This window comes from Phaseolus vulgaris, chromosome 9, assembly GCF_051622355.1.
Source record: "Phaseolus vulgaris cultivar YP4 chromosome 9, ASM5162235v1, whole genome shotgun sequence".
Lineage (NCBI taxonomy): Eukaryota > Viridiplantae > Streptophyta > Magnoliopsida > Fabales > Fabaceae > Phaseolus > Phaseolus vulgaris.
In genome coordinates this window covers 37340078-37366231 of record NC_143506.1, presented here as the reverse complement: position 1 = coordinate 37366231, position 26154 = coordinate 37340078, and the positions used below count along the sequence as shown (strand labels likewise).

Here is a 26154-nt window from a genome sequence, read left to right as displayed (position 1 = left end):
GCAAAGTTTGCTTCCAAAACACCCCCTCATCCGGAATGTAACATGATTCACTTTCGGATTGATGAATATGTACCACACTTCCACATCCTGAATTCAAATAACAGGTGAAGGTTAGTTTCGGAATTTACAAAATTGTGGAGGTGCAGGAAGAAAATGTAGGGGTGCAGGAAGAAACTGCCGAAAGCGGAAAACATTTTGGTCATGCAGCACAGTTTCTTCCTGCACCCCTACATTTTTCTTCCTGCACCCCCACAATGTTATGCAAAGACCAAATTGTCCCTATTATTTTTTAAAAACCCTTATATGCACTTGAACTGCATTTATTTTTTTTGCATTATGGATTATGGAATCCGAAAAAATTTCGGATTGGCACTGGTAAAATTTCGGATCCATCAATCCGTAATTCAAAATATGCATTTCACATTCAGAAAAAGCATTCCAGATCTACCAATTCGTAACAGAAGTATGCATTCCAGATTTTGAAATCCGTAATTCAAAAAAAAGCATTTCGGATCCACGAATCTATAACAAAATTAGGCTTTCGGATTTAGCAATCTGGAAATCAATAATTTATGCAAAAATTGCTTCCAAAACACCTCTCATCCAGAAAAAATATTCTGTTCCAGATTGATGAATCCTAGCACACTCCCAGATCCCTACTTCCGGTAACCACGGTGTCATTTTTCAAGTAAAAGATTAAGGCCAGTTTCGGGATTTAGAAAATTTTGGGGTGCAGGAAGAAAAATGTAGGGGTGCAGGAAGAAGAAGCCCATGCAGCATTGTTTGGGCGATAAACCCACCCATGGAAAGCCCAAGAAGTGAGGCCCAGGATGGAGTTGACATGCGAAGGAAGATACAGTTGTTGCAGTTCTTAACGACCAATGAACTCCGATCTGTGAGGCAGAGGAAGAAGGAAAAGGTAATGGATTCAGAAAACTGGAGGCACTCTGTTCTCTACCTCACGTTTCTCCTCGCAATTCTTCACCTCACGCAAAACTTACTATCACACTTCTTCCTTGGCAACGAAACGGTGCGCATCAAGAAGCACCCCAACCTGCCCCTCCGCTTCTCTTCTGACGGTACCTTCAAGATCCTCCAGGTTTCTCTATCGCTTTCTATTTGTGCTTAGAAAATTGTGTAAAACCACTGCGTTTAACTCTTCATCATGTTCTCGTCGCAGGTGGCTGATATGCACTATGGCAGTGGAAGCCTAACCCGTTGCAGGGACGTGCTGCCTTCTGAGTTCGAGTTTTGTTCAGATCTTAACACCACTCGGTTTCTGAAGCGGATCATTCAGGCAGAGAATCCAGATTTTATTGCCTTTACTGGTACTTTTATTATTTTCTTTCTTTTTATATCCATGGGTGAAATTGGATTTTGTGCGCTTGCCAAAATAGGGAAAAATGGTATTGTGATGAAATTGCACGTTCCTAATCTGATCAATTTTGGTGCTTTGTTTGTAACGGTAATTTGCTGAGTGTTGCTATATAGAAATTATATATCAGACATTTTTTAATTTAAGTAATTTTAAGGATTATACTTTAAATTATGTTTCATATTCAAATTGTTTTATTTAGTTTTCCACTAATATTTTCAGAAAAAAAATTATACACACAATGTATATATATATATATCAAATCCGTGTGATAAGTTTTCGAACTATGAAACAAATTTGAATATGACATCAAATAAAAATAGAGGATGTCACTAAAACTTTTGTTGTGAGTTGCCATATGGTACTCAACAGGATTTTTTTGTTCTTTCAATTCTGAACTGTTTCCCATGACATGAGTGTGTTTCTTTGCATGTTCTACTGCCTAATTAACATGGATTCAGTTCTTGCAATTAGGAGATAACATTTTCGGATCAAGTGCACATGATGCTGCAGAATCTCTGTTTAGAGCCTTTGGTCCGGCTATGGAATCAGGACTTCCTTGGGCAGCAGTGTTGGGAAACCATGACCAAGAATCGACGATGAATCGTGAAGAGTTAATGTCCTTAATTTCCCTTATGGATTATTCAGTTTCACAAATCAACCCATCAGATGATGATCCTACTAAAGGTGGCTTGATGACTAAAATTGATGGATTTGGGAATTATGACCTAAGAGTGTATGGTGCCCCAGGGTCCATGTTGGCAAACAGCACTGTTTTGAATCTTTTCTTTCTTGACAGTGGAGACAGGGCTGTTTATCAGGGAATTCGAACTTATGGATGGATCAAGGAGTCTCAACTTCACTGGCTTCGCCGTGTTTCTCAAGAATTCCAGGTAACAACAAAATCTGAATATTGTTGCCGGTTGCTAATCATACTAATTTTGGTTATGATTTTGAAGAGACTCAATATTACCTCTCTATTCTTCAATTCTGACATGCTGCATGCTCATGATTGTTTTCGTTGACTTATATTTCTGCATAAAAATACAATTTTCATAATTTTTTCCTTTTGTTTCCTTGGTAGTAGTTTCATACGTTTTCAGTTTTTCAACAATATTCTCAATCGGAAGTATGAAAGAATTTGTGGATACAAGATACATGAGCTTTGTTAAATAATATTTATTTAATTGTATAGTAGAAAAGTGGCTCAAGGGGAATAGAGCAAAGTGAATTGTGTGCAAGTGTATTGATGCACTATTAGTTTTGCATAAATCACCAGGTGGAAAAAAATGTCTGTCGTCCTTTGGAAAGTTACAGAATAGCGTAGGCATGTCAGATAAGGAATCAATTTCTGCCTTGAACACACAAGGGTCATAAATAAATGCACGAAATCTTACTAGAGTGACAACATTTGTTTCCATGGTTTCACTCTTTTAGGAATGAAAAACTTTAGTTCTCTTGGCAGAATATTGTTTATTTTTCATGCAATAATGCAATTACGCACTTCTGTTATTCATAGGACACGGCCTTTCCATTCCCTTGATGGAGGTTTCCCAGATGTAGACCCCATTAACATCTTGCTGGTCACACACTAACAGGGACAAAATCAGGATTCTCTTCATTCTACTGATGCTATTTCCACAATTAAACCCCTCGCACTTGCATTTTTCCACATCCCTATCCCAGAAATTCCGCAACTGTTCTATAAAGAGATTGTAGGCCAATATCAAGAGGCTGTGGCGTGTTCAAGAGTGAACTCGGGGGTCTTGCAGACCTTTGTCTCCATGGGAAATGTGAAGGCTGTGTTCATAGGCCATGACCACACCAATGACTTTTGTGGAAACTTGGATGGCATATGGTTTTGTTATGGTGGTGGCTTTGGATACCATGGCTATGGGAAAGCAGGGTGGCCCAGAAGAGCAAGGATTATACAGGCTGAACTTCAGAAGGGAAAAAATTCCTGGATGGGCGTGCAGAGAATCTTGACTTGGAAACGCCTTGATGATGAGAAGCTGAGCAAGATTGATGAACAAATCCTTTGGCAGGTTAGATGACCATGCTATCATTACTTCTTTGTTCCACGCAGATGCATAATATGCCATTGTGTTGTTCACGGTATTAGTAGTAAAGCAGCATTTTTATTCACTTTTTGTTCATCACTACCATTCCGTGCCCCTCTTGCACTTTGTTTAATATAGTGCAAGACACACGATTTGCTGTTAAGTAGTATAGTATTCAATTAAACTGGTGTACACTTGATTTTCTTTAAATAAAGTCCAGGCTGATCTTCATATATATGGGAAGTTTTCTGTCAGAAGACTTGGTTCCATCATAATGAAAATATTCTTAGTTTGAACAAAATTTTCCCAAATTTGATTATTATCTTCCCTTCCGTTAGTGATATGTATTTAAGCTACGTTTTAGCTTGACAGAATGGAAAAGGCTATATCACTACTCCTTGAACTCAATTTTTTAAGAAATACCAAGATACTCAAAGTGGTTATTCTGAACATCCTAACTAGTCATTTTGATTCATTGCATGCCAATGGAAGTTGTCTTTGTTAAAACAATAACAATATTCAGATCAAACTGTAAGCATTGCAAATTGATTTGCTTGCATACCTTGTGTTTCCACTTTTCTAGACTTTCACGGGCTCAATATGATGGTGTTTTGTTTCTGAAAGAGTTGGTTTACTAACCTAAAACATAGAATTCTGACCAATATGGAATTCAATCACGGAGATATACGCGGGAGTAGCGAATTTGCATGATTAGTGGGTTGAATATCAGTTCAAAAATGGACCACATACAGTAACTTCTCAATAACTGTTTTTATTCATTTGATTAAAACGGTTCATGGAATATCAGAAAAACCAATAGTCTTATCTTAGTTCACATTAGACTTGCATCTATGACTTAACTTTAAACAAGGGTTTATATTGGGAAGCACTAAAGAATTTGCAATCTTATCACAAATTCTACCTGCACTAATTTGTTGTTTGGAATTCAAAATAAAGTTTTTCTTAAAAGTCAATTTGTTTCTTCTCCTTTACAAAATTCCCAAAATTGTTTAAGCTCTAAACACTGCAAATAATGAGTGATATTTCTCACTTTTAAGGTTGTCACCATGCTCATCATATTTTTCATTGACAATAACCATGTCATGATTACCTTATCACATTTATTTCTCTCCTTTCTAATTTCATCTAAATCGAAAAAATAAAACTAAGGGTAGATGGTTACAACTGTCTTTAGGAAGAAATATTTTAATGAAAGTTAATTTAATATTTCCCATGCATTTATATTATGATTAATTTTCAATAACTTTGTATCTATACCTATTTACAAAGGGATTCTTCTCTTAACTGCTTTTAATTTTTTTTCCTATTTTATCCTTATATTAATATTTAATTTTATTATTGTATTATGGTCATTGTGTCATTTCTTATTCTTCTAGAGAGAAATAAATTTAATAAAATATTTGAAATAAATGGAGCAACCGTTTTGAATCGAAAGAGATAATTTATTTTGAAAATTAATTGCATAATGAGAGGGTGTCTCTTTTATGAGAAAGAAATAAATATTAGGAGATGTGAGTAGTGCTTGTAAGGAAGTGAATATAACTGGTGAAAACTACTTCTTTATAACCACTACTCACATTTTCTAATATTTATTTCTCTTTCATAAAACATACACTCCCTCTTATGCAATTAATTTTCAAAATAAATTATCTCAATTCAAAACAGTTGCTCCATTTATTTCAAATATTTTATTAAATTTATTTCTCTCTCATAAAACAGACACTCTCTTTCATTATGCAATTAATTTTCAAAATAAATTATATCTTTCCATTCATAACCGCTGATCCACCTCTCTTTCAATTTTCCTCCAAAATTAAGAGTAGTTAAGAGGGGAATAAGAAATGACACAATGATCATAATACAATAATAAAATTAAATATTAATATAAGGATAACATAAGAAGAAAAAAATTAAAAGCAGAGGAATCCCCTTTATATTTATATATATATATTTATATTTATTTATTGTATTATATTTTCAATATGGTTACAACATCGTAATACTTAATATGACCAAATAATTAAGAAAAAAAATAAGAACACCTCCGTAGTAGGAAGACTTGCTTCAGCTCACATTTTCATACTTATAATTGTTTTGTTCGTTTTTCTCCTTTTCAGTTATTGAAATGTGGAAATATTATTTAACCTTCATTCAAATTTTGCTCATCCCTCATAAGTGAAAATCTCATGTCTAATAACTATCTATAGCTCTATTTATAAAAATGTGAGATTCCACCTCATCAATAACTCAGTAAAAGATGTTCATTTTTTTATAAGATTTTTTTTTGTCGCGATCTTTACTAAATTTTAGATAAATTAAAAATTTCTTGATCTGAAATATTATAACCAAATTTTGTTTATACTTTAAAACTATATCATGTTAAAATGAAGCAATTTGATGAAATTTTATAACCGACATTTTGACTCACCAAAAAAAACTAGTTTTAAAATTACATAAAATTTTGTAGACTTAATGTACCTAATAATAACTTATATGAAATTTGATATATAGAGATAGAGAACAGAGTAAAATTAATAAAACTTACTCATAGAATATTATTCACATAATGTGATCAATAATTCATTAAGAGTTTTATTAAACAAACTAAGATGGGCAATTTCTTCTCCACTTCCATAGTTTCTTTCTGCACCTCTATACATCTTTTTATTCCAAAACTACCCTTTGACAAGAGGTGCAGGGTTTTTTTTTTCAATTTTAAATTATATAATCCATAAATCTTCTGAATTCTATTCAGAATACAATTTATTTTAAATTCTCGAATTCGGAAGAATATTTTATGGATTTTAAAAATACAAGGGTGTCAATGAAAAAGATGAAAAAGAGGCACAATTATCATTTCACATCTTCTATGGAGGTGCAGGAAGAAAACTTGGACGTGCAGGAAGAAATTGCCCATAAGATGAGAATGAGAACTGGGCCAAAGCCCGTTTCTCAAATCTGGCCGAAACCTATATCACTCGTTCGTAGTTGGAAAATAGATAATTTGAATTTGTTAAGGGAACAACAAACAAGAACAAAAATGGCGGCAACCAGTGACGAAGAAATGGAGTCACTTCTCTCTGCGTTCGATCAGATCTACGAGGTTTTAGTAAAATCTGATTATTATTGATTTTCAGTTAGCATCAATGATAATCCTAACACATTTGATTTTTTGTTCGTTTTTCAATTTTGCGTTCATCTGTTCAGGATGCTAAGAGCGGCATTTCGGAGATGCAGTTGCTGCAATCCAACTACAACGCAGAGTTCAAGATGCGTGAATCACTCCAAGTCGCTTCCAACGCCCTCAAAAGAGGTTCGTAACTATAATAATACACATTAAAAATTTTCACGTGTTGTAATTTAGCTGCTAAATTTGTTTTGTAGTGTTGCAGAAAATGACAGGTTGGCAAAACTGTACTCGGAGTCCTTGAAGAATCTAGCGGATCAGGTACTTCGATTACAGAATTTTTTGTGACCTAACTTGTGATTGCAATTTAAATTTGGAAACATTTTCTGAAATTTTTTATTTAAAATTGAGCATGTTGTGACGCTACAGCTTGATTACCGTACAAAATGCCTGAATTTGAAAGAAGAATTGGAGAGAGCGAAAAATGAAGTTTCGCTTAAAGAAGACGTGAGTTGCTTCCGAGTTTTTGTTTTTATCTTCTGCTCTGTGATTTGATTGTGAAAGAGAATATTAGCAACGCGGTTGTGTGATATGTTATGGTTCGGATTTTGTGTTTGGAGCAGGGACATAGGAAGGATACGGAATTGCTTAAGCGAGAATACGAACAACAAATTGCGTGTTTGGAAGCTCAAGTTAAGTGAGTATATTTTGCAGATTCAGTAAAATTTTAATGGTTAGTCAATTATTTTTTCAAAGATATATTAGTCCGTGAAGGATGAAAAATTACATATATGGTATCTATATTTCCATGTTGAAGCGGGATTTGATATACTCATGCAATAAATAAATTACAATCATTAAATAGAGTATATGAAGTTTCATTTTTAATTCGTTTTATTTATACATGTTTAATAGATATTAATATTTTAAGATACTTCACCAACACACTCAATGGACTATCAAAACATATAAACACTAATACTTTTATTTATTTCCCTCGTCAAATATATATGATAAAATATTCAACCTTTAAATCATTTATATGCAAAAAAAAAAGTTATTAACCCTAAACCACGTAAGTATTTGATATAGAAATATATAATTATTGTTGCTTCATAAACTAAAGGGTAAAATTGTTCTTTATGAATTATTTTAAAAAGTACAGAAATTGATAGTGTTATTCTTATGTGTAAATAATAAAAAGTAATGCATAACAATAATAATTTATAATTCTCATTTGGACAATATCTGAAAATATGATTTTAATTTAGATTTTTACAATTATAATTATATACTTATTATATTTTTAATTTTTAATATATTATTAGAAATCGAATCATTGTATCATATAGGCTTATCATATCCGAGCACAAATAAGTCATATTTGGCGTACATCGAATTTATCCAAATAAAATATGCATTGTTTGATCTTCACATCCAATGATTCTAATTTGCTGACGTATAAGTGAGTGAAATTTTTGTCTTCAAATTGAGAAGTTGCAAAGTCGTAAGACAATCGAACATGGTTAATTGTCGAACTCAAATTATTCATAGAGATTCACGACATCATTGATATGGGGATTAATTTAACTGAATAAATGCACATACGTGGCCTTAGATATAATTTGCAGTGTTCAGGGACTATATACTTTCAACCACTAATTTATTTATTCGGAAAAATATGCCAATCACTGAACTTAAATGTTTTGTTCTGTTGATGGTCATTGGGTGACCTCTTTCAGGGAATCTCTACATGAGAAAGCAACATATGAAGCAACTATAAGCCAACTCCATGGAGATTTAGCTGCACATAAAAGTCATATGCAGGTTCTAGCAATGAGATTGGACCAACTGCATGTTGAAGTGGAATCAAAATGTAAGGCATTTTGTTTACCAGTAAAATGCATGGATTTTCTTTGCCTCAAGTTTCTGATATATCTTTATGTTAGGTCATGTGGGCTGAAGATTTGTTTGTTTTGCTCATCATTAATCATCTGACAGATAATTCTGAGGTTCAGGACTTGAAGGAATGTCTTTCGGTTGAACAGGAAGAAAAAAACGAATTAAACAGAAAAATCCAAAATCTGGAAAAGGAATGTAAGGCTGATTTTATTCCCATGTCTGTATTCTGTTCAATAGCAATTTATTGTTATATTTTGAGCATAGTTTCGTCTTATTATTCCTAAAAATAAATGGGAAGCTTTTCTGAACCCTGCAGTACTGATTTGTAAAGGAAAGCTGGTGGACCAGCAGCAAGAAATGACCGCAAATTGGCATGTAGAAACGCTTAAACAGAAAATCATGAAACTGAGAAAGGAAAACGAGGTCCTGAAAAGAAAGTTATCCCATTCAGAGGAGGGCATGTAATGTAGGGAAACTGAAGCTAACGAGCAACTTTGAGTTCACAAGGACAAGGTATCTGATGCTAATTGGGTACCGTACTTTCTAAGTAACAAAGATTTACTCTTAGGGTTTCACAATTAATATATAGGAAAAATAAAAAAACTATTTTTTTGTTTTATGAGTTCAACTCAAGGCTAGTCGAGAGGTCAATACGATTAATCGTACTTGTCAAATCTCAATATAGTTAACCTAAAATTTGATTAATTTTAACATAATTAAATTGTGAAAGCTTAAAACCACTGAGTAAGTTAAGATAGTCTCTAACTAATTAATGTAAGTGCTTAGTGATCATTAAATTTCTTAACAAAATTTTATGTTTTAAAAAAATTAAATTATATTTTAGAGAGATTTATAAAATAATAAATTGGACTTGATTCTTTGTATTTGAAAAGAAAAATTATGGAAATAATTTATTTTGTGGTACAACCAATAAAATTCTTATTAAACAATGTGCAAAGTTTTTATATTTTGCTAGAGCGCAGTGTAATTTGGAGTTAAATATTGAATAAAAGTTAATAAAATAAATAATATATAAAGAAAAAATTCAGTAATTAATCATTTTATTTTTTTAAGTTGAAAGTATGTTATGTTATAATAAACAGTTAAGCAATTCTTCATATAACAAAATGTGTTGTCTTTTATTAATAATTGTAAAATATTTGTTCTTGTTTTATACATATGGGAAAAATAGTATCATTACAAATAATAAAATGAAATTATAATTATAAATAAAGCAAATATGAGGAGATAACAATTTTCATATGAATAATATCTTAATTTTTTTTTCTTTAATTCACGATAGAATGTTATAACATGTACATACTTGATTATATCAATTTAACTATGTCATTTTCTTTTCATGTACTCAAGATCTATGCAATTTGTTTTGAAAAAAGTATTGATTTGACAGAAAAAATATAATATTTCAAAAATGATATTACGAATAATATAATTCATAAAGTTCAAATATATCTACCTTAATTTCTACGGTAACTTTTTGACATTACTGGGAGAAGGCATAGTCCATATATCACATCAAGAAATTAACCCTATGATCGATGTTTGACAATTGACACGATGGATGATGTGAGGTTTGTGAAGAAAACTCACAAAAACATTTTGGGAATATGATGGTCGATGTTCAGTGTGTGTCACGACCCAAAGCAGCATATGCATAAAAGTGTCATCTTAATGGGTGTCAAAAGCTGAGGCCCAAAGCAGAAGTTTTATCACCACACCAAACTGAAGCCCAGAAAAGTTCGTAACTTCTTCTCAGGTATACTACACCAACTGCTATTGCAAACATTTCTAATTAATTAGGTTTTGGAATTTTAGGTATTCAGATTAAATCATGCTTCAGATGTACATTTAAAACTACACCTGAGTAAATGATGTACATTGAAGGAGTTTAGTTCCATGTCTCACTGCATATTAATATTTTTTAAGTTACACTCAGACACAATATCCAAAAAGTCCCAACTGCTATGGGAACAGGGTTTATTTATAATTGAGTATTACAAAATTCAACTTTATACATGCTCTTAAACCTATGCCATAACAGGAGGAATATTTCATTAGAACCTAAGCCTAGTATTTTATTACTTTTTTCATGTTTGTGATTATAATCATTTTAACAAGTTTAGAAAGTTTTATTATTATTTTTCTTTCTTAAACATCTATGCAAAAGAGAGTAACTTCCCCCTAGTTTCTTATGGATACAAAGTTAAGTATATATAAGCTTAGAAGTTGGTTTCATTCCAAATTGCAGGTTTGTTTTCTCCTGTATATAAAATACCAAAAATAACGAAAACACACCCTTGCCTACTTGGAATATCCTTTCGTATGAGAAGACAAACCCAAAAGAAGTATACACAATTTTATAATCTTACCATAATTAATGAAATTTTAAGTAATTATTGTAATCAAAATAAAAGCATGTGTTTATTTTTTTAACATGGCTACATATCTTTCCTCTATTATTATTGAACTGTGAAAAAAGAGAATCTAAATTGGCACCGTGCCCATCCATCCGAATAGACGACGACAACGATAACAGTTGTCATGGTTACTGTTGTGTCGATTATTAACGCTGCAAAACGTACGTTTGAAGACAGACACAGCAGATTTGGAGCAATCACTAAAACCATTATTGCTGTTCACTCTTCCTTTTAGCCTTGATTATCCACAGTTAATGTGGCTTAAGACTAATGCACGTGCCCTTGTTGTTGATTGTGCATTAATTAACCATTCTTAAAATTTGCCACTGTTCTCACAGTCAAAGTGTGGGAAAGTGGTGGCACAAGGGCTGAGTGAGAATGAATGAATGAATGAATAAAGAAAGAGAAATATAGAAGGTGATGAAGCAAAGGAATTCCTTCATTCCTACCAAAAAAGAATAAACAAAGTCGATATGAAAGGGTGTTAAAGCAACCCATGCATGCCCACCAACTCAGCTGCAATGATGGCACTAAGAGTGGAAGTGGAGTCTTTTAAAAGGGAAAAAGCTTCTATCATTAATTCAATACCATCTCTGCTTTCTTAAATTTTTCATGCAAATCAGAAAGCAGACACCATTATTCATATTATATGCTTCTTCAAATATTTCCCCATTCACCAACAACCCTAGTTGCTTGGTTTAAACCACAGATTTTTTCTTCTTCCTTTTTATCTCTTTTCTATAGTTAAATAAAACTATTATTGCATACCCAACTAGCAATATTTGTTCACTTGATTAATCCATTTGGGGATGATGAAGTGGTGGTAGCTAGCTAGTTGTAGTTCCATAACTTCTATGGTAATTTTTTACCTTGTCAAGCTTATGAAATAAAGTGATTCTTCTAATTCGTGAACGACTCCAAAATCACTTTTATTCCTCGAAAGAGTATATTCGTCTAGAAATGTTTATTTGCTTGTGAAATTAAACATTTTCCAATTGAAAGTTAGAAACTAATTTCTGAAAGTACTGATATTTATTTGGAAGAACCATTATTCTAACAGTTCAACATACAAATGGTTTTGACAACAGAGAAACAGAACTGAATGACCAATCTGAAACTTGCAGCAGCAAAAGAAGCTGGTTTCTTTTAAAGGAGAAACATCTGAGTTAAAAGAAGTTTATAAACGGAAGATAAACCTAATGAACACTGATGAGTTAATGACAGTAATTTTTTTATTAACAAAAATAAATAAATAAATATCAACCATTTCATTTCAAATGTGTTACAATCCTTATCAAAAAATAATCCTTGATCACCTCCAAAACTGGATAAAAACCTCATTCAAACAAGTAATAAACACATCTGACTAAACTGATACACACACCTACTATAACGTAATAGATGAAGTAAACCTAATGAAGAGTGATGAATTAATGGCAGTGTAAGTTGTGAATACGAGGATGTTAAGGCAAAAAGAAATGGTTTGGTGAGGAATGTAGGTTTTAAAGATGACGATAGGAGCAAAAAGTGTGAAAGTAGAATCTAGTCCTATCTCTTGAGAGAAGTGATGGGTTTGGCACTGCAAAGAGAATCCATGTTGGGGAGAACTTGAAAAGGCGAGCCACAAGGAGGGGTTGGTGTCGGGCACGCCTTCTTCAAACTTCAAAGGAAAACTTGTTTCTTTCTTCTCTCTTTCTTCATGCATCAGACATACCCAAATTTTTAGTGGGCGGTGACCATTGGCTTCATTCCCTTTGGCGTTTTCCCATGTTCCCTTAAGTCAGACCTTATTCTCTTCTTCTCTCTCTCCAAAATATGTTTCAGTGTGCATGCAGTGATCTTTCGGGTATTAACACTCAATTCTATGACATCTACACCAAAACCTTCCCTTCCTATCACCCCTTTTGCCCATTCTTTCATTTTATCTGCGTAAATATCATGCATGCGCATATCTATGATGCATAAAGAAGGATCAGAGAGCTAGAATATTGAGTTTTCTTACATATATGTATTCATATATATAGTATAGGGTATTATTAAAGACATCAAAATGTGAAGATACGAAAGGCTTTTTCCTGATTTGATCCTCAAACCAATGATTTAAATAATTACACAGCATTTGTTATTACTGAATAAAGCGGGTTCAAAAAAAGGTGTAAAAGGGAAATGAAACTTTTTGACCATAATAGTGGGTGTGTACACCTTCAACTTTATGTTGTTAATCTCACAAAATATTGTGGCTGCTAAGCTTTTGCCTCGAAGTTATTATATTGCGTACATAAAAGTGCTGCTTGTTGATCAGGTCCATAACGACTCAAATGGATCCTTTTTTCTTTTCAAGGCTAAGACTACACTGCACTTTATGTGGACCATTTTTTTAAGCATTTTAATTTGTACTCACCAGATTGAGACTTCAAAATAACAGTAACTAAACTCCGAGGCACAATGAACTGTTCTTTTCAAACTTCAAGTTTTTCGCTTAAAGGGAGTTTCACACCTTTCTCACACACCCAGTTGCATTGCACATTGCAAAATCCAATTGCATCTTATCAAAACTTGAGCTTCCTCTCCTCACACCTTCCCCATTTTGGCATCAAATCAAGAAACGATGCATGTTAGCATGAGGAAAAAGCAAAAGGGGTTTTGTGAAATTGTGCAACCACTTTTTTTTTTCTTCTGCAATTTTATTACATGATTGAAAGAATAGGTACTATCAGAGCCTGTTTGGAACACAATTGGGTTTATAACATTGATTTTTACGTTTATTTGTTATGATTATTCTTTTGAAATAATAACTTTAAAAGTTGAACTTTTTATATATATATTTTTAATGTAATTCAGTATTTAGTTCTTGATAGTGGGTGTTGAATACCTCATGGGAGATCACTTTTGATTCTCATGATGAAATATATTTGGGCAGTTCTTAACAGTGACTTTTGTTCCACCAATTATGATGCCTATGATGTATGTGTATCCACCAGCTGTACATGTCTAAAGGAGCATAGTTTCAAAAGTATGAAAAATATGACTCAAATTATAAATGCTAAATAGTTTAATTTCTGTTAAATTAATGGTTTTAAATTTCTTATTGTTTAAGTTCTTTACAATCTTGTTCCAAAATAATATCCAAGTACATTTGAAAAGAAAATAAAAGTGTTTTTAAAGTTTTATATTTATGTGCCTCTCGACCCGTTCACAACAAGTAGTGGAAAGTCAGGTTAAAAATTTTAAATTCTAAATCCTAAACCTAAACTCTAAACTTTAGGGTTTAAGGGTTATTTGTTTGTTGTATTAATTAGGATGAGAGTTATTTGTGAGTTTTTGGTTGTTTTTAGGAGATGTTTCTTTTAAATTGCATTTGTTTTTGCTTGCAGTTGGAAGGTAGTTAGGGCCTTATGAGGGATGATGTTATTATGGTTTGGTGTGAGCCTATCTTCTTATATTCTGTATGTTCTATGTTAATTAGGGGTTGAACAGTTTGACCTTGGTGTTTTCTTTTGTATAATGATTGGGATATTACTGAAGTCTCTCATTTTATTTTATTTATTCTCTGTTGATAAAAAAATAAAAAAGTTCCAATTCTAAAATAATTGCAAATATAACTATTTCGGTATGCCTAATATATTCCTACATTATTTAGGAGTCGATATCAAAGACAATTTATACACACATTCCTCTTCTATTTTTTTGACACGTGAAAAAAATAGTGATGGAAGCATACAATATCTCAGATGTGGTGATTGAACCTAATGATGTTATTTCAATGGGCTTGAGGTCAAAACATTGACATTGTTTATGAGAGTCGAAAACGCGTTTCCTTAGCCCTCAACTACGAGACATGTTTTAGTACATCCAATATAGTCTTACATTACTTAGAAATCGAGACCAATAACAAATTTTTATACACCTTCATCTCTTAACATTTAAATGTGTCTTTTAAGAATAAAACCATGACGGAACTTCAGACTCTAAAGCGATCAATACCTGAAAATGTAATGATTGACCATACCATAATGATATTTGGACCATCCTTGAAGTGATTTTCCCATTTATTTATTTTTTATTACTGATAAAAAGAATAACGATATTGTCTCAACAAAATTAAAATTAGAATAAAAACTAAGAATATAACTAGTTTTAATTCCGATTTCTCAATCCTTTGGACCCGTATAAAAGAAATTGGTTAACCCTTAATCATCACATAAAACTAATATTCCATCATATCGAAATTCTAAAAAACGATAGTCTACTAGCCAACCGACATAAACACCCAAAACAAAACTGTAGAGAAGTTTTAAGAAAAACAATTGCAAAAGACCTGCATAAACTGTTTTTGAAAATCTTAACGAATGTGTTACGTAAACTTAACCCTATGCATGATTTAGATGGTTGGAGAAAGCATAAAAAAGATGATTGAGTTAGAATGGAGAAAAGTGAGAGACAAATTGAAACTTACATCAAGTCTCAATTGTTGTCTATGTCAGTGAGTTGAAATAGTTGCAGACATTCATTTGTACCATTGCTTACATATTCTTATTCTCTCTGTCCTATTCATATATTGAATTCAAGTGAATAATATATACGGAATCTTTCAGAGATTTCATTCTCATCCTCAACACACTTTTTCTCTTCTCCATTCTTCATACTTTCCTTTCACAATTTTCATTCAGAGATCAAAACAAAGTTACAGTCTAACATTTGTGGCACATTTCACCATTTCTTAAAACTTCTCCTAATTTGGTTCTTCAGCTACAAACGGATAAGCTCATATGTCTTTCAACACATGCATTCTAGGGTTTCTTACTTAGTACGAAAATCATAAAGTTGAAACTAATTTTAGAAAAAAAAAATTAGTTACTATAGTGATTAAATTAGAGACATTTTAGATAAAAAAAAATGTTTGGTTTTTAAATTAATTTATATTATTGTTAAATAGTTTCTAAATTGATATCTAATTAATAACCAAGTTTTTCTACCAAATTTAGAATCTAAATAATTGGTAGTTAAAACCTTGGTAAACTAATTAGATATCAATTTAGAAACGATTTAGCAAGAATATAAACTAATTTAGAAACCAAACATTTTTTTTAGTTTCTAAAATGGTATCTAATTTAGTCATTATTAGCAACTAATTATTTTTTATTTCTAAAATTAATTTCTATTTCATGATTTTCTTGTAATGATCCGTCGTGGAATTATTTTATTTTCCTCAAAAGAAACTTTCTAACTATATATTATATATATATATTAGCTGGTTAAAACCAGAATCCATTAATTTGTTGATTAATATTTTTAATTAGATCAATTAAAATGACCATTATCATGTTAAATTACTTCATTATAATTAATAATTAACATTTAATTTTTCGTTGTTAATGATTTAATTTATAATATTATTTTATAGTTACATCTTTCAAATAATATAATATATAAAAAATTAATCTTTTAATTTCTTTTTTTTAAGAATTTTCTCCATCCTGCCTTTAAAATTCAAAATAGATTAACGAGTTTAAAATACCAACTCAACTCACTACTAAGAGAATAATAATCCTTTGTCATTCCTTAATATTGACGTATGTATGTTTTCTTAAATTTGATTAGGGCTCTTTCTATAAGTATTAGTATAAGAATAATAACTTCTACACAATAATGTAATATTGTAAAGAAATTAGTTTATATCATCTTCCATTTACAATTTTGTTAGTTTTTTTTTTTAACAATTATTTAGATTCTAAATTTTGTAACACAACTAATTAGATATCAATTTAGAAACCATTTAACAATAATAAAAACTAATTTAGAAACCATTTTTTTAATTCTAAAATGATCTCTATTTTAATTACTATTGCATCTAATTATTTTTTGTTTTTAAAATTGATTTTCTTGTAGAGATATTTTAGAATTTTTTTTCTTTTAAATGTATTCATTGCACATGAATAAAAAAAATGTCAAACTAAATGATCCCAATTTAATTTCTTTTCCATCATTTTATAATTATCTTTCAAAATTGAACTTCTTTAAAAATAAAACGATTGTCTTCAAATTTTTGCCTAAACTTAATGGCACATAGTTAAAAGATGACTTTTTGTTTTACTTTTACTAATGTATAAGTAGTATATTCCCTTTTTCATTGCTGATAAAAAAAAAAAAAATTCCTTTTTCATTTATTTTTTTACATTGATTGATAAGCAAGTATCTTCCTTCTTTAAATATTGATTTTGAATGTCCCTTGTCACTATTTTAATGCTTTTAACATTACATGTTTAATAGCCATTAAAAGTTAATATTGAATATAGGGAATAACAAAGTGTGTGCCTTATGTATAGTGAAAGAAGAAGAGACACAACACCTTTTGTGGGTTGGGCTTACAACAATTACACAATCATATATCTCAACATTTTCACCAATTTCAAATGTCTCACCTAAATAATAAAGAAAATACGATATGGAAAACAATGTAAACAGTGTTAATGAGAGGAATTTGGGAGCGTAATGTTTAGAGACTAAAAATATTATTGATAAATAATTTTTAAATTAGTATTTAATTAGTTAGCAAAGTTTTAACTACCAACTTTAGAATCTAAGGTAGCTAAAACCTTGATAGCCAATTAGATATCAATTTATAAACTATTTATCAATAGTAGAAGTTAATTTAGATATCAATAATTTTTTTAGTTTATAAAATAGTATCTAATTTACTCAATATAACAACTAATTATTTTTTGTCTCAAAGATTGATTTCTATGTAATGATTTTTTAGTAGTGATAGTATTACTTGTTGAAATGAGATTGTTATACAAGTTCAGGAACTTCAACAAATATTTTTTTTTTACAAACATTTGTGTCAGCCCAAAGTCCACGTACATCTTAAATATTTTTTTATTATTTTTCAAAATTCCTTTTTTGTGTCGTTCATGTAGATGGTAGTGCGTCCCCATCTACATCGGTATGACCCAGACAATTTCATTGCTTTTCGTAGGTTTATCGTGCGCTTGGCTCACACAAATAACTTCCATTTTAAAAACGACGCGAATAAACTTTGCTTCCAAAGGTTTAACGTCAATTGCTTAACCCATACAACCTCAACGTTTAGTCATCAATTTTTTCATATTCGTGTTCGTTTTTTGCCAACGATAATGCATGATTTTCGTGTACTAATTGGAAAAATTGAAAAACCACTAAAAGAAAATCATTAAAAAAAAACTAATTTTAAAGATCAAAATAATTAATTACTATTTGACTTAATTATACCATTTATAAACTAAAAATTTATTAATATCTAAGGTAGTTTCTATTATTAATAAAAGTTTAGAAAATAATTTTTAAATTGATATCAAATTATCAAGATTTTAACTACTTACTATCTAAATTAATCTTTTAGAGACTAATTGATACCCCTCCACTCCATAGGTCCTTCTCACACAATTAAAATAGGTGACATGTACATAAAATAATGACAGAAATATGTGAGAATATATTATAATTATAATTTATAATTAAATTATTAAAATATATAAGTCTTTTCCTCCTTCTGAATTAAGTTTGACCATGAATTGGGTTGTCCACCTATTATTCTTGTCTCATATGCTAGCTCATTCATCTTTACATCCTTTCACAAAAAAATCATCAATCATTCTCATTGTCCTTCTTCAACGTTTTAGTATTTCTAGATGAGAGTGTTTCTTGTCATAGCAACGCAATCCTTGTCCTCACACTAAGAACTTGTTCTCACAAAAGCTGCTTATCCCGTTGGAACTATGTTCATATTATTCCTTTTTTTTTCTTAACTTTTGTGGTAGTAATTTTAATTAATGTGTACAGTCGGAACCGAAACCGGACGAAAACCCAGAAGTTTCGTTACTCAGTTCTGATCGAACGACATGTCCAAAATGTATTAAGACCAAAAGAGGATTAACGAGCCTAAGTACGAAAACACTAGGTAATATGTTCTTAATCTTAATCCAAATCTTAATTCAGCCCAATAATATGAATTCATGATAAACATATAAAATAGTCACAACTTTTGAAAAAAAGATATGTCATTATCGCGTATTAATTACATCAAACATCAAATACCGAATACTTACTTGAGCGTTGGAGCACTTGTAGGTGTCCTCTGACAAAGAGCCTACGAAGAAAGGAGAGCTTGACTGGAATAAATAAGCAACATTAGAGAAAGATGAAGTGAAGCAGTTAATTAGAAAAGAGAAAAAACAAGTAATATGACCGATCAAAGCTATAGCAGGTAGAAGTTCTCTTAGTCTTATTTTCTTACTAGAACATAACGTTCTTGTATTGATTCTACACTTGAATTAAGTACATATAACAAGTACTTATCTCAATCTATCAACGACTAATTTTCTTGTAATTACCGTTTATTTCAGAGATTTTTATACATATGAAGTTTCTCCTTAAAAAGATTATTTTTTTATATACGAATACAAAATTTCACTAACACCTTGTTCATTCCTATTAAGTATATTCCTACTTAAAACATGTGTTCTAACCACGTACTAAGGTTCATTCTCATACCTTATAGTTCAAATTTGTTTGCAGACAGTGTTTTATGCTAACTAACATATAAACCCTTGGTGGGTGCAATCTCTCCAATACCAATAGATTATAAAAGCTATTACAGGTCATTTTTTCATGTTACTTGAATGAATTTATTAAACCCTATGGTAACTATCAGAGAAGATTTACAAACTGTTTCACATATACAAAAAGTGCTTCCCAGATCTAATCTAAAAGAGGGCAAATGAGAAAAAGAAAAGAAAAGAAAAAACATAGGAAATAATTGAAAAAAAAATTATCAACAAAAAATAATATATACATATGAACCACTTTAGGATGATCCAACTTATATACAGAAAATTAAAACTAACATACATTTAGGTATGTATAAGGGTTGAACCACCCCTTAACTGGTTCCTATTATTCAATCCTCATTGCTGATAAAAAATTAAAACTAACATACAACACAACACCTTTTAAACAACTACACACCAAACCCCACCCAACTAACACAAGCGCAAACAAATTAAATAAAAAAAAAGGAAATTCAAAGAATTAACACACCAATCAAGATATCAAGATAAGAGAAACATGCAGATCAAAATTTAGAATAATAGGAAGGTTGGTGAATGGTCATTTAAAACTGGCCATGAAGACATGATGATTATATATGCAAGAAGAAGAAAGCAGGTAAGAGATTGGTCTATTCAAAATCCAGCATTGAGTGAACACAAACACATTATTTCTGAAGAGTGTTTGGTGCATCTAACCTCAGGATATATGTATTTTTTTCTTTTTGAAAGGTCTATTTTCATCCCAGTAAAGGCAGATGCAGAGTTTGTTTGTTGTGAGTAGTCTCTGACATATTTTATAGAGTTGTTTGTTTTGTTGTGTTGCTCTTATTATATCCATGCTGTGCCAATGTGTCTATCAATCATGTTATGCACAACTGAGCCCAGAGAATGCTTTTTGTACATCAATTATCACCACACTGCATACTTCTTTCTCAGACCATCTTTGTGCTACAATTTTCTTTATGCATCTGTCAGACCAAAAGCTTCCACAACTCTTAACCCTAAACACAATTTAACTCTCTCTCTGCTTTCATTCTTTCCTTTCACTATAATCACATTACTTCAACTTTTTTTTAATCTAATTGTTAAAAATATAAACTACCCCTTAAAAAATACAGAAAATAAAAGACAAAGACAAAGACAATTTTATTTTTTGAAGTTGTATATCACTGTTAGGTTAATTTCTTAAGCTAAGGAAAACTTAAATAAGCTTTTGAATTTTTGTAGGGTTTCACTAAGTTCTTACAATTATCGGTTTATTTCTTGATAAAATTGGATAGAGTTGGGTCCATTATGTCTTTATATAGATGTCATAATTTGAAAACTTTTGAAGATGCAGAACTTTGTGTAAAACAATAACATTAGAACCAATATGTGTGGCACTTTGATAGACATGTAGGTAATTTTTGATTGGTCGGTGCTCATATCATTACAAGAAAATCATAAAATGAAAACCAATTTTTATAGAAAAAAAAAATAATTAGTTGTTATAGTGATTAAGTTAGAGACTGTTTTAGAAACTAAAATGAAATTGATTTTTAAATTAGTTTCTATTATTATTAAATGGTTTCTAAATTGGTGTCTAATTAACAGTCAAAATTTTTACTACCAAATTTAGAATCTAAATAATTGGTAGCAACAACTTTGATTGTTAATTAAACACCAATTTAAAAACCATTTAACAATAATAGAAACTAATTTAAAATTTAATTTTTTTTAATCTCTAGAATAGTCTATAATTTAGTTACTATAACAACTAATTATTTTTTGTCTCTAAACAAAATTTCTATTTCATGATTTTATTGTACATCCATAAAATTATGAGATTTGTTGTATTTGAAAAGTTACGTGTATGATGTTATATTTTATATAAGAGTTTGATCACTTCTTAAATAAATTATATATATATATTTTTGTTTTCCATAAAAAAAAATAGTTGATAGACCTGTAACATTTTTTTTATCGAAAATAAATGTTGGTTCAGCATAAGATAAATATTAATTTCTGATTCTTATTCTTTGGGGTGTGAGCCCTAATAATATGTTCCAATCAGAGATTCACACAAATGATTCATAACTACATTTTCAGCTGCAATGATAAAAGTCATTGGTTCTCACTGTAATTATATATCACTTTTATGTGCAGTGTGCTTTTTTTTTATTGTGATACTGGAAAAACGTGTTGATATGTTGATAAAACTACATTATATTACAGTTGGAAAAAATATTTTTTTTATTTAAAATAAAATGATTTTAAAATTGTATTAACGAAATCAAGTTGTTGTACACTATGTTATTTATTTCTACAGTATTTTATATAATTATTCTTTTGTTTATCTCTTTTTTCCTTCACTTGTTTAGGTGTATATTTGGCATTTCTCATTAGGCATAGCTAATGCAACTAAAATCTTTTATCAATATAATGAAACTTTAAGTTATATTTGATGACAGAAGATGCAACACAATATCCTTTTTAAGATATGATTTGTTGATTAAATAATGTTTTTACTTTCTCAAATTTACAGTATAAATTGAATTTTGTTCCTTAAATTTGAAAAAAAGAGGATAATTTTAAATATTTTAATTAAAAATAAATACAATTTTAAATCTTCAAATTTATGATTTAGGACTTAAAATAATTAAAAAAATATTTCCTCAAATTTAGTGTAAATACTATTGTTTGAAATTTGAGAAACTAAATATTTTTTAATTTAAGACACCAAAACTAAATTTACATCAAATTTTATATATAAGTATACTTTTCTGTTATTATACTATAAAAACAAAAATAATAATATTTGGATGCTTCACAAAAATAATCTGTGATTGAAAAGTAATTAATTATCATGTTATATAAAAGTATTTAAATTAAACTAATGTTTTTCCCATTCCATTTTTAAAAGCCTCTCCTTCTGTTCCCATAAAACCTCTAATCTATTGAAATTCAAAATAATTTATCTTAAATTTATACATTTTTTAAATTTATTTCTAATATTAATGCACATATTTCAAATTTTTGTTTAAAATTTTATGTTTTATTTTTAACCTCTTTCATTAATTATTAATATTATTTATTCATTTAATCTTTATTATTTATTTATATAAATAATCAAATTTAAACTCAAAACACTCTTTGTACAAGACAAAATTACACTCCCAGATAACCTAAAATATTAATCTTTTTTGCAAACTATTTATTAAACTTGGAAAATAAACCAAAGTTTTAATATGGACCTTGTATAAAAATTGTAGCTTAGGGTGATGTGAAGCATACAACATATATCCATTAACAAAAAAATATATGCTTTTTATAGTTTTATTTTATATGAAAAAGAAAATAGAAAAGGGAAAAGTATTAAGGTGTGTATCTCATCAAGGAATTAGAACCATCCATTCTTTCTATTGATATTTTTAGATAACTTTTTTAATTAATTATCATGACTTTTGATATTTATGTATATATTTTGAGGTAAAAGGGTGTATAAAAAAGATAAAGGAAGAGAGTGATGAGATTTTTATAGGGATTAGTGAGGCATTTCCCTTTTCTGTGTGTTTGGTTCACTTTCTTTACTTTACTGTCACCACTTTAATCACTCTCTTAGAATTCAGTAACAAAAGCTTCTTCCTCTTTTTTCCTTTACCTCAGCTTTTACTCTTCATTCATCTCTCTGTTTCTACAACAACCACTGTTTAAATCTTCATTTCAATTATGGATTAATGCAATTATTTATTTTTCTTATTTGTTATGCTTTTATAATTTTTATCTACTATTATTTATTCTTTTTTAAAGGGTATTACTTGAGAAAATAAATAAATAAAAACATTTTTTGTTCAAAAGTTACAGCACTCTTTCTCATTTATTATTCATTGTAGTTCAACTTGGCTTTTCTCATTTATTGTTGATTAATAACTTAGTTAGGTATAGAAAACTTAGTGTGTAAGTAAATATATTGACTTTAGGAGTGATTGATATATATATTTTTTTCTCAGTATAAACACTGCAAGAAAATTATTAATTAGAAATCACTTTTAAGACAAAAAATAATTAATTGTTATATTAACTAAATTAGAGATATTTTAAAGACTAAATAAACTTTTGATTTCTAAATTAGTTTATATTATTGTTAAATAGTTTCTAAATTGATATCTAATTAGCTACCAAGATTTTAACTACTAATTATTTATATTTTAAATTTAGTAACAAAAACATTGATCGCTAAATAGATACTAATTTAGAAACTATTTAACAATAATAGAAAATAATTTAGAAACTATATTTTTTTTAGTTTTTAAAGTAGTTTCTATTTTAGTCAATATATTAACTAATTGTTTTTTGTCTAAATGAATTTTTATTTAATAATTTTCTTATAGTGAATCTTATATTGTCATATAATAAATACACAAAGTTACATTAAATTTTAAAAAACAATACAATCATAATCATGTATTAAAAAATATATTATTGTTATTATTAATACACTACATACAAAGATTATTTCAATAAATAAATTTTAGATAAATAAAAAATAATATAATAAAAATCCTAACACACAGACCTTAAAATACATTTATTTTTGCTAGTGTAAAAAGAATATTTCATAAGATTTCTACACACTTTTATGAAAAAAAAAGTGAAAAACCTAATTAAAAAATTATTCGTTGAAATGTTAGGTCCTAAATTTGATTTTTAAAAAGGTTAAATAGGGGTGAAATTTAAAAGGGTTAAATTTGTTTTTCTGTTATTTCTGTATTATAACACGAAATTGATTTTTGTCTTGATTCAAACTTTAAACCATATAGATGCTTGTAGCATAGAAATGATTGAAATATGTTCTTTTGTGGGTGAAATTAATTCAATTTGAGGTTTCACTTCATCAACCCATTGAAAGTATTTATAGTAAACATCAGTCTGCAATTAAAACAATAACGAATTTAAAAAAAAATTAACAATCATTTCAGATATAGAATGATTCATTCCAATATTTTGATATTATAGATACCTGAATGATTTAAAGTTTGAACCAGAAACGAATATCAATTTCATATTATAATACAAGGACAAAAAATATATTTAATCCTTTTTAAAATACCCATATAAAAGAAATCTAACATTCTCAAGCTACTATTTTTAAGAAACTTAGTGCTTTATCTGATAAGAAGATAAGTGAAAGGAGTTATATAAGATTAATTGTTTATCACACAATCCTGGTTAGATAAATTTTAAGAAATATGTAGATAATGTAAAAGAACTCCAAAAGAAATGGATTATTTGTACATGACTAACTTCAGAAACATACACAAATCTAAATCCCAAAACATGTATTGATTAAAGAAATTATCAATTATATATATACTCACAACAGATTATATTATTATACACCGACTTAATAGCAAAACAATTTCGAATACATATGCTAATTACGTGTTTTCATTTTCTTTTGACTTAGGGGATGCATATTAGCAGGTGTTTATGCCTCGCTTATGTTACTTTTTATTGAAACTGTTTGTTATTTTTGGGCAAATTTTATTTGGATCTTGTGGATCATATGTAATGTGATTAGATCTTATATTGAAATATCCTTAAATATTTTTATTTATTTATTTTATTATTGATAAAAAATAAATCATTATAAAAAAATTATTAAATAATAACTAATTATAAAGACAAAAAAATTTATTGATTAAGTTAAATATTATTTTATAAACTAAAAAATTATTACTATTTAGAATAATTTTTATTATTAATAAAATTTATAAAATAAATTTTAAATTGATATCTAACATTAGTTACCAAAATTTTAACTATTAACTATCTTAAATTCTAAATTAACCATTAATAGTTAGTAGTTAAATTACCAAGGTTTCAACTTGGCTTTCTCATTTATTATTGATTAATAACTTAGTTAGGTCTAGAAAACTTACCGTGTAAGTAAATATATTGACTTTAGGAGTGGTAGATATATTTTTTTCTCATGTTCAAGAATCATGTTATTTTGCCATATAATAAATAAACAAAGTTACATAAAGTTTTAAAAAACAATACAACATAATCATATATGTATTAAAAAATAACAGAAATTATTTCAATAAATAAATTTTAGAAAAGTAAAAAATAATATAAAGAATTTTGTAAATAGGAGTACTAGAATACTCTAAGTATAAAATTGCATAATCAAATAATCCTAAATATTACATAATTTTGTATCTATACTTTGGCTTTACAACTTCAGATCTACTTTGTACAAAAATTTCATTCTACACAACTTCATATCTACTTTGTACAAAAATTTCATTCTACACAAGATTTTACCTAAACTGTAAGTTAAGTCATAACAGATATGTCTAAACTAATTGAAACATAAAAAATATAACACAATTTTTTCGTAACACAAATAAAAGTGAAAGACTTGAGTTAAGTCTCAAATCACCCGTACTAAACTTATCACACAAATAATATATTTAGAGATAAAAAAATTATTAATATCTAAATTAATTTTTATTATTGATAAATAATTTTTAAATTGATATATAATTAATTATCAATATTCTAACTATTAACTTTAAAATCTAAATAATTAATAGTTAATTATATACCATTACATATTGGATGCACATGACCTTGATAAAATGTAAAAGTAGAAGAA

General features: G+C 29.0%; 2 protein-coding genes across 4 annotated transcripts; both read left to right on the top strand.

The window, feature by feature from the left end:
• The first annotated feature begins 865 nt into the window (after nt 1-865).
• PAP28 (purple acid phosphatase 28) lies at nt 866-3670 on the top strand. 3 transcript variants are annotated; one of them, XM_068625708.2, is made up of 4 exons: nt 866-1099; nt 1181-1328; nt 1850-2268; nt 2974-3670. In XM_068625708.2, the coding sequence occupies exons 1-4, from the start codon at nt 923-925 to the stop codon at nt 3427-3429; spliced, it is 1200 nt and encodes a 399-aa protein (XP_068481809.2). In that variant the 5' UTR covers nt 866-922; the 3' UTR covers nt 3430-3670. The 3 variants fall into 3 exon arrangements, with proteins under 3 accessions (XP_068481809.2, XP_090151598.1, XP_090151599.1); XM_090295472.1 differs by having other exon boundaries at nt 2895-3670; XM_090295473.1 differs by having other exon boundaries at nt 874-1099; nt 1837-2268.
• Nucleotides 3671-6468: 2798 nt separating this feature from the next.
• On the top strand, nt 6469-11065 carry LOC137821222 (4/1 protein short form protein). The gene is made up of 8 exons (XM_068625709.2): nt 6469-6559; nt 6664-6769; nt 6849-6904; nt 7013-7090; nt 7207-7280; nt 8326-8459; nt 8585-8680; nt 8802-11065. The coding sequence occupies exons 1-8, from the start codon at nt 6497-6499 to the stop codon at nt 8948-8950; spliced, it is 756 nt and encodes a 251-aa protein (XP_068481810.2). The 5' UTR covers nt 6469-6496; the 3' UTR covers nt 8951-11065.
• Nucleotides 11066-26154: the final 15089 nt, after the last annotated feature.